We start from the raw sequence: 12,731 nt of genomic DNA on the forward strand, positions 1-12,731 counted from the left end.
AAATCATTGTAACTATGTTAGTCTGAGCCAAACTGGGATAACATTTTTAAATTTTTATGTAACTCAGTTTTTGTAGTTTTGACGTTCTTGTTTCAATACTTTTTGTATCGATAAAACTTTCTATATTACTACAGCTAGCTAGGTTACGTATATGTCAATCCCTGCTTGTCTTTATAAAATCTTATTATATGTCCAAAGTAGTGCATTGTCTTTTTTATGTGTATATATATACACACACATACACACACACTGATATATACACTAGTATCCTTTTCAATAAAGGAAAAGAAAAACTGTAACCTCAGACAGAAGAGTTCTGTGAAAGAAACAGTGATAAGGTTCTTCATTTTTTCCGTATGCTTGTCTAAAAAAGTCACTTACTTACTTAGATGAAACTTCATTGAAACAGTAAAATTTTGATTCATTCCATAAACACGTATATAGATTTAGGTGGCTTTATAAGTACAATAAGCTTTAGTTTTCCTCAGCCAATACTGTGAAATAGTCATTGTTAATATTCAGATATTTTAGAGGTTAAACAAGCAATGTTTATGGCCTCCATTTTGTTTCATCACAATCCCTACTACTAAGTACTACTGTACTTAATGATAAAGCAGAAATCACAGAACAAATTTTTATTTTCACCTTAAACTAAAAATAACTATTCATTTCATTTTTCCCACTTCTAATACCTCTCACCCAATATTTGTAAGAATGAGCAAGATGTCAGATATAATGCAAATAATGGAATTCTGTTGAAAGGCCAGTGAAGATACCAGTTGAGAGGCTGTCATATTATCAATATTTTATTTCTTAACCAAATGTACCGAGCTATGTAAAATGTTCTGTAGAGTCATCACATAGGTAAACATGATCCTAAAAGCTTGAAATGACTCTGAAGCACCATGGAAGCAAAATAAAAAGTAGCAAAAGCTAAAGATATTCTTTAAAAAAATCAATAACAATTATTATTTACAAAAAAATGTCTATAATAAGTATGAAGTATCTCACTAACAGTTTAGAATTTGAAATTAATGAAAACCATTATCACTAACCTTTTCTCCAAAAAATGCTTTAAGTTTCTGAAGTCGATGAGTGCTACTAGGAGTTGACTGGTCACTGAAAGTTAGAAACAAAAACAAAACAGCTACAAATATACTGACAAATTATATCAAACAAAAAATGCACACGATTAGTCCTGTATTAGAGTCACTAAGAACAATGTCGACAAAAATTACTTAAAAAAACACTAGCAGAAAATCTAATTGATCATCATTTCAAATTTTGTAAAATACACACACAAACCCATTAAAATCCAATGTAAAATATACAGCAGCAAATGTTTTTAAACATAGAGGATTATGTAAAGTAGTCTAGTATTTTTCATATATCTTAAACTATTTTAACAGCTGTTCTACAGAGCAAAACTATCGGTTGAAAAATGGAAAAGACACTTTTACTTAGGTATCTGAATAAAATTTTGAAGAAAAAAGAAACAAAAACAGATAGATTGCAACTGGTTAAATATCATATGACTTTATACAAACTACTTCGGTAATTAGTAATTTAATTGCTAAAAACATTCAACCACAAAAAAATAAATGTGTAAATCCATTTAATATTATTTCTTTTTTTCAGAAACCTAAATATTTTGCATTCTTTGCTAACTTTTTAAAAGTGCACACTTTTAATAGCCTCGATTTGTGTCTGGATATATTTTTAAAGTAATTTGTAATACAACAAAAAACAATACATACTCAAGCATTTACAGATATATTTTGCAGTATAGTACTATTATGATGAAACGTTTTCACAAAATCAAGCATCATATAAATCAATTCCTGAAAACATTATGTACTATTGTTTGTTTTTTTTAAATTTTGAATATTCCTGTACCTGCTGATAGAATGATCTTCTTCTTCATCACTGTACTCTAAATCAGAGTCCACGTGAATGCGTTCACCTGCTGTCGCCCTCAAATAGGAAACTCTGCGACCCACTGGCACTTCCTCACCTGACATCAGAAATATTAAATAATTAGTGTAATAACATACGAGTTCTTCGTGAATTTATATTATTCCACAACTCAGGTGTACTCATAATTAATTTACTTTTCAAAAGTTCTGTGTGGTACATATTTTACTTTATCACAGAACAACACATTGTTTGAGTAACTAGCTTTTAAAACCTAAATATTTTCATTAAAGTTTATAAACCAATACCTCTTACAATTTATCATATCTTACTTCAAAAACTCTGAATGATCTCGATAGAAGTTTATGTGATAATGATTGAAGTATTATATTTTGTAGTATTCTCAATTTCTGAAAACTATCATGATTTGGAACTTTGACATTCAGTTATTTTTTTATTTCCTAAAATCATTTAAATTAACCAAACCCATAATTGAAAGATATTAAGGTATTAAAAAAGCATCAAAAAGAAGATTTAGATTTTCATTTATCTAGTATATTCAATGATGGCTAACTTCTAAATTCCATTTCATAGTTTTATTCTCACTGTTTTCTTTTTATCTACTATAGGATTTCATTTCTTGCAATTAACAATAGGATTTTGTTTACAATATTTATTTTTTATCTGCAGCATTTTCAGATGGGGAAGCTATTCTAAATAATTAAAATTCCTTATTCTAGGTGAAAATATTTTGGCATACGTGTTTCTTAACACTTACTGAGTACAATTTTAAAAAAAAATCCTTAACTTATGACTTTAATGCATAATTCTGCTAATAATTTTTTTATTAATTAAAACAAAAATGAGGAATAAAGCACTTGTAAGTACATTACGGAATAGCAAAGAGTTTATCAAATTTGAGGGAAAACTATCATTTCACTTCCACATGTACCTGTATCTTTATTACATACAGATCATAAGGCTAATTTCCATAACTAATGACATACAGAGAAGGAATCATTTGGTTCTTAATGAATGTTCTGGTATGTCCTCCCTAAATAAGGTAAAACTTTAAACCACTCTTTTATTTTTTATTTTTTTAGACATTCATCAATTCTCCTCTAAGCTCTTGTAAAGTAAGCTTCATTAATTTTTTTTTAGCAAACTACAACAGAATAGGCTACAAGTCATAAGAAAAAATAGGCTAATATCACTAAAAGGACCTAAATGACTAGAAACCAGTCATGATAAAACATTCATAGTGTATTTTATGCTGTGTGTCAATTTGTTATACCTGTATATTATCTTATAATTACAAAAATAACAATTATTCTCTTACTGTAAAACATAAATGCATATTATTGAACACCATGAAACTAGAATTGAGTGAGACTGATACACTGATACAGATTCTGATAATAACCTTTTCAGGACCAGTTTCTTTCTCAGAGTGAAAATAATTATTTCATGAAACTTAGCATAAACATGATAAATTTTATCTAGGTTTGGATTTTAAAAATTCATACAATTTGATTCAGTATTTCTATCACTTGTTTACCTTTGATGTCAGATTTTTGGAAAACAATAAAAACAAATTTCTTTGATCTTAGAATTTCCATTTCGTTTATTCTTGACCAAAGAGTTTCATTTTATATATCCAGCAAGTTTCAACACGACTGATATTCATTTATGTATTTCTTTTGAAACTTTATGTTGCTCATTACACTGCAAGATGCACAATTCTTGAGCATCAGCTATCACGCAAATAGAGATGTCTAGTTTTGTGTTTTTTGTATTTCTAACAAAGCTATTCAAGGTTTGCCCAAGTTAGCCATCCCTAATTTTGAAGTGATAGACTAGAGGCAAAGCAGCTAGTCAACATCACCCACCATCAACTCTTGGGCTATTATTTAGCAATGAATAGTGGGACTGACTATCATATTATAACGCCCCCACACTGAAAGGAGAAACATGTGATTTGAACCCTACACTCTCAGATTGTGAGTCAAGGGCACTAACCAACATGCCAGGCCAGGCCTAAATAGAGAGACGAATCTCTTTGCATGGCATGTAAAGCAAGATGTTTTGTGTGGTAATGTGAGTTTTATATAATATTAGCTGTAGCCAAGAGATGTCACTACTGTGTGCATATCTTCTCTTTGTGTATTTGTATTTGTGACAAAGCTACGACGGCTATTACTGCATCCCTAATTTCTAGCTACAGACCAGAGATAAGGCAGCCCGTCTGCAACACCCTACCACATGGTCCATGGTAAAGGATTAACTGTCACTCTTATAATACCCCCAAAGCTTAAAGTGTGAGAAATTTTACTGTGCTATCACAAAGAATCAAACCTAGCTCACTAGCTTCAAAATCCAGAACTCTACTACAGGGCCAACCCTTGCTCATTCTCTTTATGAGATTCACATGACTTTCATTTTGTAATATTATAAATGTATATTTAGGAAAATCAATTTTATAAAACTTTATACAAAGATAGCTATTATAAAGATTAGAAAATGTAGCATGTAAACACATTTTGCACTTTTATTATTGTGATACAGAATTAATTAGTTTCAACGATATCTGTCAATTCTACTTCATAAAACAGTGAATAACAAAATTATGATACACAATTACTAATTGGATTTTGCTTAATATAGAAACTGTATACTGTCAACTGGTTAATGCTTAGCTATATAGATGTATTTCTTAGGATTTGTATTATTCATATAAATGATCACTTAAATTATGAACATTAATAAGTCTAATCATCTATACAAGCATAGTGGTTTCAAACAGTTTATGCACATCACACACACACCTTATATTGATAAGTGTGATTGCAAATATGTAGCATTACAGCAATTAACCATCACCCCTATGGTAGCTGCAAAGCATTATTGACTAAGTAAGTATTTTTTACAAAGAAAACACAAACAATACTGGACTATTTTATTACATATTTATAAAAACGGAAGCATAAGTGAAAGCAAAAATATGTAACAAGTTTTTCTATGCTGTAATAGCATGCAGAATTGTAGAGATCATAATTAAAAACAGATCTTTCACAGTGTTTTTACCTTGACTTAATGAACACAATTTGAAAATTTATTTTCAATATTTTTCTCTAGTAGCATAATCCCACCTTATTACTGAAAGCACTTAAAGGTTTTGGTTACTGACCATACCTGACAAGTACACATTCAGTACAGTCTGCATGGCTATTTATATTACTGACTTTACAATTAGCAGTAAAACTTACTGTTAGGAACTTAATGAAATTTTGTGTGTTGGATGCAAATATTATTTTGCCTATTCCTAACTCTACTGATTCTACTCGTTTATTCACGGACCCAAGGACTTGTTCATTTTAGTGTAAGGTTAAACAATGAACTGCACTGTATCCATGTGGACCTTTCGAAAGCACTCAGGTTATAGGGTTTTTATTGTTTTACTAATAAGACTTCTTGAACCTATGGATTTTTCCAAAATCAGAATTAAGTGATTTATTTTATTCCTTTGGTACCTCTCTATACCAGTACAAATAGTCTATATTTCAATATATCTTATTAAAGTTGTCTTGAAGTAGAAGCTTTTCAACTGAAAGTACAGCTGTTTTATTTCCCATTAATAATATTTTAGTTTAAGCCCAAAGCATGGCACAATAAACTGTATCATATTCACAGTAGGGTCTTAAACCCAGAATTTCATTGTTAGAATCACAAAAGCTTCCTTTTGAGTTTGCATACTATGACGTATATTTTATATTTTATAAAAATACATCATGTATTGCATATGCCTCTTTCTCTGTAGTTACCAGAAACTTTATCCTCTAACCGATATTGTGTTTGTTAGCTGATTTGTGTTTACTGGATCTTAATTAATAAACTATTCATGTAATATAATCTAAATATCCAAACATATTAACACATAAATTAATATTCTGTAAAACTTTGATCTGTTTATTCTGTAAATATCAACACATTTTATTTGTTCACTTGATCTTTCAGTGTGTTTATGTATTATCTGATATGTTATAGATTTTTTATTCATTTTTATTCCACAGTGTGTTATAAATAACAACATTAATATATTCAGCAAAAGACAAATATTAGTTAAATTCAGTTTACTAGTAATCTTAGTTTGGTTTTAATTTAAACATCCAGTAATTTGTGAGGACTAACTACAGAAAACATGTAGAGATAAATGTCAGTGTCTTCCCCACTTCTCTCACTCACTCACACACACACACACACACACACTCCTAAGAAGTTTTGCCAGAAGATGGGACCTTATGTTTCGCAAAGGTATTCTACAACATTCATGTAAAGTTTGCATTGTAAACTTAATGCCAATAGTTAGTTTGCCAACTCCATCAGTGCTCTAAATTAACAAACATTCTATGACTTTCACTCACATCCAATTGTTGATATTTAATATCTACATATCTCAAACATCTTTTATCTTATATAACTTACAGCCTATATTTACTATATAAACTGATTCTATGTTGAACGTTCTTCTTCACTATACTTTTCCTCTATATAAATGTCAAGTTGAGATTGTACTTTTCACCATTCTAAAACAATAAAAAGTGATTAAAAAAGGAGGGTCAGGTCAAAACAAATACTGTAAAATTTGTTATAAGCTGTATCAAACCTACAAAAGTGTAGTAATACAGAAGTGAAATGTAACTTGATCACAGTACATTATACTAAACAAAATAATAAATGTATGACTTCATCTGCTGTTTTAAATCTCTTTGTTTCTATATTTTTCATATATTTTTACTATATTATTCTGATTCAGAAGCTTCTTTACCACATAAATTTTTTACAAGTTTCTGTTTTTTGAAATTTAGTGTCCATTAAGCAAATATGGAAGCCACTGATTATGGGGACACTGCCATATTCACACCCTATTATTTACTCATGTATACTAACATTCTGTGTTGAAATTTCATATACAATTGGATAAATAGTTAACAAACACATTAGATTTTCAAACAAAGTGTCCTAAAGTGAAAAGCTGAGCTACTAAAGAGAATAGACCACTCATAAAACACAAAAAATAACCTTTAGAATTAAATAAGTCTGGATGTACTTTTGGTTTTGATTTTCTTACAAACGTTTGTTACAAATTCATTGAAATTTATAAATGCATAATCTTGTTCATGTAGTTATTATATCAGTTAAAAAAAATGTAATTATTTATTATTATTTTGCCGTAGTTCTTGTTGTTTTGGAGTTAATGTATTATTTACTAAATAAAATAGTAAATCTGATAAACCATACTAGTAAAGCTTTAAGATACAGATGATCTACAATTATATCATGCTGTACCTGCAACTGAATTAAAACTTTGTTTTAGTGCAACCATACAGACCACCTGCATTCAGTCCACTGCATGGACATGAACTCTAGATTTTACCATTTTATTTGTAAACTTACTGCTGACCAATCAGATAACTAAGTTAAAACCCTTTCTCACATAGTCTCACTGATTACACACACAAAAGCAAAAGAAGGAAAAATTAGCAAAGTTCTAATAATGTTTTGTAAAAAGTAATCTTTATTCTTCTTGTGTCAAGAGCTAATTATCTAGTCAGAAATGCCATCTGAGCAAAAAAAACATCTCTCAGTTATAACTGCAATCGTTGAATCCCATTAATGGAAGCGGTAGCAGGAGGTTTTTTCACATTACTAACACATTGTATAGTGTGATCTTGTAGAATTCTCATGTTGTTGTTGTTGCTAGAATCTAATTATACATCACTGCTTGAATGTTATCTTTTATGAAGTCACCTCTAAGTTATAACAACTTAGGAAAAGCTTATGGAACCACTTTACAAATACTGCTTATTCTATTTTCTACATCTGATACTGTAAAACTCAGTCTAAAAATAACATTAAAAAGCAAAAAATTATTTTTGTAACATTCATGAAAACATCAATGTATATACCATAGACTCAAACTTTATACCAAAGTTTTCTTCCACAAGACTGTTTAATGAATATTCTAAGTCAAAGAATTTTTTAAGTGTCAAACAATTGTCTTTTTAGTGATACTTTAGATTTCTATTTGTTTCATGTTAATTACAAAACATATAATTTACTCCAAAATTATCATTATGATGCCTATTAAGACCTTAATTAGCAATACATTTCATTTTTAGTTAATATACCATATACACAGCAGTAAAGAAAACTGAAGAAATATGAGCGATTGCTATCCAAGATTATTTTATATGGATGACATCGATGTATACTGTAAGATGAAATGTCTAGTCAAAGGTCTGTCAGTATGACCTAGGAAACACTGTTGAAAACAACAATACAACTTTAAACTTTTCTTTAAATTATTAAAAGTACATGAAAAAGGAATCTCACAAAACATGATGCAAAGGCGAAAAATTTCTGTGTTATAGTAAAGTACATTGAAACAGATTTCTGGCATTCTAGTCAGATCTTTAATACTAAAATTCTATATAACAATGCTGCCTAATTTAATACATATATATGAAAGTATGAACTGATTACACTGTTTTCACTTTAGAATGTTCTGACTATCAATATGTTTTCAAAACAAAAACGTTTTTTGAAGCCTGTATGACAAGTAAAATGAATCTAGCTTCACTGACCAATAGGAGGTTTCTTCCTAAGGACAACTTCTGGTGGACTTGTAGTTGTTGGAAGCTGAGGGAGTGCAGCTTTATCATCATCTACTACATCTTTTTTTACTACATCATTTGTATCTATTTAAAGAAGTGATAAACAAAATTTACTCAGAAGGTATGATTATAACTCAATGTTTTCTAAAGTCACATTTTACCTTGTAATGGTTTTTATTACATAACAAAAATCATGATAAAACTTTATAAAATAATTTTGTCAACATAAATGACTAAAAAATAGTATAGCTTTCAATTATAATGCTAGATCTGCTAGTAATTAAATTAAATACCAAGCTACACAAAATTTCTCTGAAAACAATTTTCTAAAAATAGGTCTTTTAATGATACTGAAATATATCTGAAAACACAAACAGATTACTTGGATTTTGAAAGATTAATTAAAAGTTTATATTTCACATATATTTCTTATGATAATTTCTTACTTAGATATCAAAATTTATGAGTTTTCCCTCAGGTCTTCAAACAATCTTTATTAAAACATTTTACTTGAAATATTTTAACAAGTAACAAATACTTCCAACAATAAATTGGTATGTAGTTACATGTAATTCTTAAAGTGAATACAACACTTGCTGAACCAGAGTATAAGAGATGCTTATACCTATTGGTGAGAACTTTCTAAAAATTCGTTTTTTTTTAATTCTCTCAGTGTTTTACATTGAATATATATATGCATGTATAGTCATAATGTTTCTAATTTTGAAACATATTGTCATAAAACAAAAAGTTACAAGCACAAATGTCATACAGCAGTACAAGAATAGTAATGACAACAACAGGATGAGTATTAAAATTAACTTAGTTTCTAGGAATTCTTTTAAGAAATGATCATTTTAACCAGCTGGACATGATACAAGTTTGTTTGTTTTTTTATTAAAATTGCAAATTGTGCTTTATGGTACAAGCAATGCATTATCAGAGTTATGCTGATAGGCATTAAGTTACACTTAATGAACCATAAAAGTTGAATCTAGAAATTTATGATTTAAAATTTTTTATGTGTCCATATAAATATAGAATTTAAGCTGTATTTTAGATATTACAGTCAACCATATAACTTGACCAATTACATTATTAGTATTGATCATCGCAGTGATCTTTGATCTTATCAATAACCTTTGGGTTTTGGCTGAGCAACAAATTATAAAACATTTGTGGTATTCATTAACCGAAAATTCTATTTTGATAAAAGCCATAAGTGACAACACATGCACTGTTTTGGTAGGTAATATTACATAAAGTTATTACTGCAGCCTTGCCCTACTTCCACTCTAACTATAACCTCAGCAATCAAAAAGTAACTGATAACTATCCATGCAGTTCTTGGAAAGTTAGTTATCAATGCATGCAATACATACTTATAGCCACTGTTACAGTAAATTCATGTGTATTAAAAAATTCTTCATTATTTCAACCCAATTAGGAATATTTTTTCTTTAAATGAATAAGACTTTTATGTGTGAAGTGTGTTGAAAACCAAAAAAAAATCACAATGTTTTAAATATTTCATCATTTATTCTCATAACCTACATTATAAAGTTTCACAGTTTTTGTAAGATGATATTACTGTAATACAGTAAACTACATGACTAATTAATGAAATAACCGGAAAAATTCTTTATTAGGATTCAAAAGGTTGTCAAGACCAATAGCAATCAAAAGGACATTTATGTTTAAGGATCAAATCCTCACAGGTGCCTGCATTAGCTCATACATACAAAACCTAGAGAAGAGGCTGTTTCTGAGCAAAACTGAAAGCACTGTACTGTACATATATGCTTTGGCTATCCTTGTTGCAGAGAAATATTAAGTTTTAGACTGCTACCACTCTATTATACCTACTTAGAGCTTTATAAACATGCACTTTAAAACTGTATCATAACTGACACACGTGTACTAAGTACAAATACTAAAGCTTTAATGGTTTTGCATGAGAAGTAATGGAAAGTCTTGTGATGTTTACTTTTTTTTGACTGATTAAACCATCTCATTATTGTTTTTATTGCCTTAATATGAAGCAAATTATAAACATCCTAAATTTACTGCATACTAAAGCATCAGGCTTTTAATAAATATAAAAATGTGTGGGCCATTTGAGATCATTACATTCATCGCAAAATCTTTGAGGTCACATGCCAGTTTCAAAGAATGCTCAGCATAGTATTTGCATTAAAGAATTCACAGCAGCATCTTCTCTTCACAAGTTAAAATATTTTAAGCTTCCATCACTGTATAAAACTTGTTCCAAAATATAAGTCACAAAAACTGTACATAATAAATCAGCAGATAACAAATTCAAGTTTATTCTATTTATATTTGTTTTATTTTAAGATACATTAATTGTTCTTTCTATCAAGTTACAGGTGAGCTTATCTTTTAACATATTTGTCAGTTTCATCACAGTTAATTGTAAAATTTCAACAATGACAGCATATTAAAAACCAGAATTGACAATGAGCAGACAGGTTTGAGACAGTAATAACAAACAATTACAAAATTTTACAAAATATGTTGTCATTCTTGATGAGATATAAACAATTTTGACTGTGTCAACTACTCGGTTAATTTTTTTCTTATGTGGGAAAGGTAAAATTTTCTGATGTTTTTAAATATTTCCTGTCTTTAGCGAGATATTATAATTGATTTTCATAAAATACTACAGACTCCATCCTCTAAACTGTTTTCCTTGGTTACATCTCAAAATGATTCTAAAAATAACAACAAAAATCCATAAATCAATGGAAAATTTTCATCCTCATTAATGTTTAAATTAAGCTTGATGTATATAGTAGCTGTATATAAAATTAAGCAAAATTTGCAATATATATCCAAGTTACAAAAAAGATTGGAAAATTACTTGATAATTTTAAAATATGTTACTTAGTGTGTTTCTTTCAGATGTCAAAATTAAAGTTGTTAACCGCTCCAAAAATATAAAAATTTGGTTTAATACTTAAAGTATTTTTAAAAGTCTCTTGTTCAAGTTCCTAAGTACTAAATTATAAATTACATAAATGACCTTAGGACAAACACTTTAAAATGGCTTACCAGACAAGGTTAATCGCTGTTCTTTTTCTTTATTGCTGGATAATGGAGTACCTAGACTAGAAGACAAGTTTTTCTGGGAAAATTCTTTAAATCCCTTCCATGCTGCAGGATGAGATTTTAGTGATTCCATTCGATGAGGTTTTGGTAATGCTCGATGGTAATGACTTGATGGAGTAGAAGTTTCACTGTCACTCATCACTTCTCTTTGCTGAAATTTGGCAGTTCTCACAGCCACAATAGGATGATGAGGAGACATTCTAGCTAACTCACTCTTGTGGAGATTGATACGCTCTAACTGTCTGGCTAGTAAGTAACTTGGCTCAAACTGATGACGTCTTTGAGCAACCAGATGTAGTGAGGAAACATGTTGGGCTTCCCCATCAGGAGTTGAACGAGGACTGGAGGGCTCACTCAGCGTATCCAATATCCCTTCTGAACCTTGACTTCCACGGGGACCCTGCATTGACATGGGATAATGTACAGAGCTGAGAACTGGTCTACCTGTTCTTTCTCCTCCCATGGCTAAGAGACTATGACTTTCAACACCTTCAGACATACGCCTGTCTACTGCTTTTCCATGTAATGAATTCATTGTGCTTTTGCCTTCTCTGTTTCTATTCTCTGTCTGGGATATGAAAGACTGTTCAAAAACAGGATCAGTAAGCTGCAGACTTTGACTATCTGTACAGTTGTAAGCAGTTCTATCAGATTTATTGCTTGTGACTCTAGCTGGAAGTTCTCTCTTTTTTTTGAAAACAAAATGAGGAGGCCCTTGCTGATGGGAATGAACAAGAGAACCATTCACATGACCCTCTATATCAACGAGATTCACAGGGTCTTTTAAAACTTCACTTGGTATAGGTGAAATATTTACAGCTGATGAGGGGGTTGTTTCTCTTACCCTGAGGTGACTATAATCATGTTCTTTACCAGTGTCCCTAATTATATGAGATATATTCTGACTATCAACACTAGATAATTTAGCTGCAGAATCTTGATGCTGAAACTTTCCAGTATTTTCAACTTTCTCTATTGACTCTTTTGGAGAAAAGTCATCTTTTTCACATTTTT

General features: G+C 29.8%; 1 protein-coding gene across 1 annotated transcript in view; it reads right to left on the minus strand.

Moving 5' to 3' along the window:
- LOC106458879 overlaps nt 1-12,731 on the minus strand; it is a 67,960-nt gene that overhangs the window by 33,105 nt on the left and 22,124 nt on the right. The window contains exons 7-10 of the mRNA XM_013918475.2: nt 11,661-12,698; nt 8,559-8,672; nt 1,897-2,014; nt 1,056-1,119 (exon numbers count right to left, since the gene is read on the minus strand). Coding sequence (XP_013773929.2) covers nt 1,056-1,119; nt 1,897-2,014; nt 8,559-8,672; nt 11,661-12,698 — 1,334 coding nt within the window. The remainder of the gene's footprint in view (nt 1-1,055; nt 1,120-1,896; nt 2,015-8,558; nt 8,673-11,660; nt 12,699-12,731) is intronic.

The sequence above is a fragment of the Limulus polyphemus genome, unplaced genomic scaffold (genome assembly GCF_000517525.1).
Source record: "Limulus polyphemus unplaced genomic scaffold, Limulus_polyphemus-2.1.2 Scaffold0, whole genome shotgun sequence".
NCBI classification, from domain to species: Eukaryota; Metazoa; Arthropoda; class Merostomata; order Xiphosura; family Limulidae; genus Limulus; species Limulus polyphemus.